At 45.1% G+C, this 4998-nt stretch overlaps 1 protein-coding gene across 1 annotated transcript; it reads left to right on the top strand.

Moving 5' to 3' along the window:
• The first annotated feature begins 1248 nt into the window (after positions 1-1248).
• Positions 1249-4326, top strand: LOC139405713 (GTP-binding protein 10-like). The gene is made up of 10 exons (XM_071148136.1): positions 1249-1380; positions 1750-1943; positions 2101-2192; positions 2337-2481; positions 2573-2646; positions 2798-2850; positions 3014-3121; positions 3232-3309; positions 3437-3560; positions 3676-4326. The coding sequence occupies exons 1-10, from the start codon at positions 1348-1350 to the stop codon at positions 3915-3917; spliced, it is 1143 nt and encodes a 380-aa protein (XP_071004237.1). The 5' UTR covers positions 1249-1347; the 3' UTR covers positions 3918-4326.
• Positions 4327-4998: the final 672 nt, after the last annotated feature.

The raw sequence follows: 4998 nt of genomic DNA, 5'->3' as shown, positions 1-4998 counted from the left end.
TATCGCTTGCACAGTGCTCCTTGGGATGTTTAAAGCCTGGGAAATCTTTTTGTATCCAAATCCGGCTTTAAACTTCTTCACAACAGTATCTCGGACCTGCCTGGTGTGTTCCTTGTTCTTCATGATGCTCTCTGCGCTTTTAACGGACCTCTGAGACTATCACAGTGCAGGTGCATTTATACGGAGACTTGATTACACACAGGTGGATTCTATTTATCATCATTAGTCATTTAGGTCAACATTGGATCATTCAGAGATCCTCACTGAACTTCTGGAGAGAGTTTGCTGCACTGAAAGTAAAGGGGCTGAATAATTTTGCACGCCCAATTTTTCAGTGTTTGATTTGTTAAAAAAGTTTGAAATATCCAATAAATGTTGTTCCACTTCATGATTGTGTCCCACTTGTTGTTGATTCTTCACAAAAAAATACAGTTTTATATCTTTATGTTTGAAGCCTGAAATGTGGCAAAAGGTCGCAAAGTTCAAGGGGGCCGAATACTTTCGCAAGGCACTGTATCTATTCAAAGCGCCGTATCGAAGGCCATGTCCTCGGTATAGGCTATTCGTGGTGCTAAGAACTGTTCATACACATCCAATCTTTTTTTTAGCCACCTATTGCAGAACTCTAAATAATAAACACTAAATCGGGAGGGTGGTAGATTAGGATGGTTAATCTGAAACACCTGTCACACTTGCAGTAGCCCTATGCATAGCATTGTGCCCAAAGACAACACTCGCTCTATGTTTAATTCTGTGCGTAATTTGGGGATACTTCCATGACACGCAGCTCGGACAGCTTTGTCGTGAAGCCGCGCTTCCCCAGTCCGTGCGCGCGGGACAGCATGCAGTTCACGTACATGGCCCAGAAGTGCTGCGCGAACTCTAGGAACAGCTCGTTGTGCTTCTGCCTCTGAGACGGGCGCAAGTATGTCATTAAAGCCCACAGTGCGCCCCGGCTTTCCGCCAGGCCCAGCCGCCGTGTCTGAATCACCGCGAGGGAAGTCCAGGAGTCCCAGCAGCCAGGGTCGATCTCGTCCAGGTTACCTGGAGCCACCGAGACCAAGACCTACTCCCCCGGCCCCTGATCTAAAGGTCGGTGTTGGAAGAGGCGGTGGTGAGAGTCAGGAGCATACACAGGCGCTGGAGGCGACTCCAGCCACGGAGAGAAACCGGGACTAGCTACCTTGACTGACTGACATCATCGAATCACCGCCCCGTTTGCTGTTTCCTGTTTCCTGTTCCACCACCAAACAACCTATTCAAACGACACATGTGAACAGCTAATCTGATGTCTTCAGGCAAAAATGCCACAAACAGTCAACTGTAACGTCTAAATATTCAGTCAAAATGGTTTGGATCAGCAGGATTTGTTACCGGAAGGTTAGTAACACAGTGTTATAAATACAGTTGCATCATAGCTAGCTATACCAAATATATTTATAACTAACCCCTCCTGTCTGTGTGGCTCTACTATCCAGGTTGCCATGCTAGTTAGCTTAGTTTGCTAGTCGTAGGTGGTCTTCACGGTCAGTTTCGTAGACAGGACTAGCTAGTTGGTTGTGGTGTTCTATCAGTTTTCCATGGTCGTTTCTACAATGAACTTGCTAGCTATGGAAATTGAAATAGTTTCACTGTGTAGCCTAGCGTTATTGTACGTCATTGTAGAAGACATTACAATATATTAATTGCTGTAGATATTTCAGTTGTCTGACGCAAAGTGAAATTATGTCACTACTCTCTTTCCTCCAGTACGGTAACTTCGTGGACAACCTGCGTCTGTATGTGCGTGGGGGCAGTGGGGGGATGGGGCTGCCCCGTCTGGGGGGTCAGGGGGGGAAAGGGGGAGACGTGTGGGTGGTGGCTCAGAAGGAGATGACTCTGAAGAGGGTCAAGGATAAGTACCCCCAGAAACGCTTCATCGCTGGAGTAGGAATCAACAGCAGGTATGTCTTTTTGGAAGTGTCATGACATGAACTACCAGCAATCTAATCCAAGTCTCAACGTGTGTGTGTGTGTGTGTGTGTGTGTGTGTGTGTGTGTGTGTGTGTGTGTGTGTGTGTGTGTGTGTGTGTGTGTGTGTGTGTGTGTGTGTGTGTGTAGTGTCCGTACCCTGAGGGGGCAGAAAGGAGAGGACCAAGAAGTCATGGCTCCTCCTGGCATTACTGTCACCAACGATGATGGAAAGGTCCTCGGTAAGTCTTTACACACATTATACACCATACACCTCCTTCACTGACACAAGGCACTGTGTACTGGTTGAAGATGATGTTGATGTCTGCACTCAGGAGTGTTGGGTGTAAATTTAACTGACCATAGCTCATCAATCCCCTCCATAGGTGAGCTGAACACTGAGGGAGATCGTGTGCTGGTGGCCAGAGGGGGTCAAGGAGGATCCTACCACTCAGAGTTTCTGCCCAGTAAGGGCCAGACCAGACAGATACGACTGGACCTCAAACTCATCGCTGACCTCGGCCTGGTGGGGTGAGACAGGACACACACACACACACACACACACACACACAATCATACAGGAACACATTGACGACGTGATTTCTCCCTCCATCATTACCAGGTTCCCCAATGCAGGAAAGTCCTCTCTACTGACCGCCCTGTCTCACGCCAAACCCCAGATTGCCAGCTATGCCTGTGAGTATTGAGTACACATTTACACACACACATCCCGTTGAAGTGAATGTTCCATATATTACCCAGTTTTTTTATCAAATGTTTGAGTGGAGGATGACACCATGATGTTTGAGTTGTTTATGAATGGTAAATGTTTCTTGTCGTTCTGCAGTCACCACTCTGAGACCAGAGATTGGCAAGGTCATGTATGAAGACCATAAACAGGTAAGAGAAGCAGATGAGGTCATTCCTCCCTTTTGTGCAACTCAATCGTTTCCTTCACCTGATTGGTTCATTCTCAAGGTGGTCTTTCTTCTGGTTTTTACATACTCTGCGTTCTCTCTCCTCTGATTGGTCCATTCTGTGTTCTCTTCTCGGATTGGTGTAGATCTCAGTAGCAGACCTCCCAGGGCTGATAGAGGGGGCCCACATGAATAGAGGCATGGGCCACCAGTTCCTCAAACACGTGGAGAGGACCAGACAGCTGCTCTTTGTGGTTCGACCTAAACACAAACACAATTTATGGTCAAAGTCTCAAGGAGATTTGTGGTGTGAAAGCCTCTAGCTGTAATACTGATGAAGTCTCTCTTCTCTCTCTGGTCATAGGTGGACGTTTGTGGATTCCAGCTGGCAAGCAAAACCCCCTTTAGGTCTGCTTTTGAGGCTGTTCAACTTTTAATTAAAGTGAGGCTAGAAGGACACATCTACACAGGAACCACCCCCTCCCTCCGAGCACCAGTATCACAATATTTTCTCTCTCCTTATCCCACTTTCTGCCGCCCGTCCCCTCCTCTCTCGACCCCTCCTATAGGAGTTGGAGCTGTATAAGGAGGATCTCCTGTGTAAGCCTGCTGTGTTGGTGGTCAATAAGATGGACCTGCCTGATGCAGAGGACAAACTCACAGAGCTGCAGGAGCAACTCCTAAACCCACACGGTAATCTAATGATATACATAGATTATAAATTTAGGTAATACTTAGGTAATTAAGGTGTACGATCTGTGACATTAGATTACTCATAGTGCCCCCCTGGTGTGCTTCTCCCTTTCAGAGTTCTCCCACCTGTTACCCGACGATATGCTTCCTAAGAACAACATGGTCTTCAGACACGTGGTTCCTATCTCAGCTGCCACCGGTTTTGGCATCGCACACCTCAAGACCTGTATCCGCCAATCACTAGACAAGGATGCCTCTATGGCAACGGACTCCCTGCACCGTGATAGGCTACAGGCGCTGAGAGGGGCGATCCCAGCCAAGAACACACTCACATGGGGCCCCACCGCCTCAGTTTGAGCTGAACTGTGGAACATTCAGGGTTAGTATGTTCTGCAGTTTTGAAAAAGGGTTTGAACTTGATTCTTGTTCACTCAGCCTGGAACGTTTTCAATATTGTGGAAGTCAGGGTGGTGTTCCTACCTATCATACCCTAGGTAGGATGACTCCTCGACATTCATCCTGGCTCTGCACCCTGCTTGAGACTATCTATGGAAAACACAAACGATGATGTCACCCACAGTCATAACCCAGGCAAGGGTGTTGTCGTCCTGCCTTCCCCTTATGACCACACTATGGACAGAGTTACAGAGGTTGAGAAAGAGGGCAGGAAGTACGTTTGTGTTTTTCTGCTGGATGTTGTCTCTGACTGTTTGATGTAATATGTTGCTTTTCCACCATGTAGTAATAAACATGTTAATTAATGCTGCCTCCTTTAGCAATAACCTTAAGGGAAACTAAACATACATACACAGAAAATATCGCTGAAAGTTTTATTTTATATTAAATATATTACAATACTGAATGATATTGTAAGAACAGAAAAAAAAATATGGGCATTGATTTCTGCATTGTCAGTCTATGTACAGCATACAGTAAAAGACAAGTGCTGTAATTATACAGTGGGGTCTTAATGATTGACACCTTCCATAAAGATGAGCAATAATGACTGTGTGAAATAATTAAAATACTAAGCTATATTGTATTTTTTTAGATGGGGAAACGATTGATTTATACCAATACAGTTGCTCAGTGAAAGATAGTTTAACAAGTAATACTTATTTTTCTCAAAGGAATGTCAAAATTGACACCCCTAAAGATTCTTAGAAATAAAGTCAGTCAAAAGTTTATTTGGTCCCATATTCCTAGCACGCAATGACACATTTTTGCATCCAACAAGTTTTTAGAGTCACAAGCTTGGTGTAGTCATTGTGTGCTAGGAATATGGGACCAAATAAGAAACTTTTGACTACTTTATAAGAACCCTTTGGCGTTTCAATCATTCTGACCCTTAACCTTTTTGAGGTAGATCTTTCTCTGAGCAAAAGAATAATCAAATAATATAATTGTCTATTTTTTTTGTTACATACAATTTAGGTCA

Source organism: Oncorhynchus clarkii, chromosome 3, assembly GCF_045791955.1.
Source record: "Oncorhynchus clarkii lewisi isolate Uvic-CL-2024 chromosome 3, UVic_Ocla_1.0, whole genome shotgun sequence".
Lineage (NCBI taxonomy): Eukaryota > Metazoa > Chordata > Actinopteri > Salmoniformes > Salmonidae > Oncorhynchus > Oncorhynchus clarkii.
Note: the sequence above shows the minus strand (reverse complement) of the source record. Positions and strands in the feature narration are given on the sequence as shown.

Bases quoted from the DNA above. Each gene is read 5' to 3' on its own strand.
- LOC139405713 (XM_071148136.1), top strand. From the start codon at position 1,348: ATGGTTTGGATCAGCAGGATTTGTTACCGGAAG. The intron at 2,482-2,572 runs GTGAGACAGGAC...CATCATTACCAG, and splicing joins GCTGACCTCGGCCTGGTGGG to GTTCCCCAATGCAGGAAAGT. The intron at 2,851-3,013 runs GTAAGAGAAGCA...GGATTGGTGTAG, and splicing joins TGTATGAAGACCATAAACAG to ATCTCAGTAGCAGACCTCCC.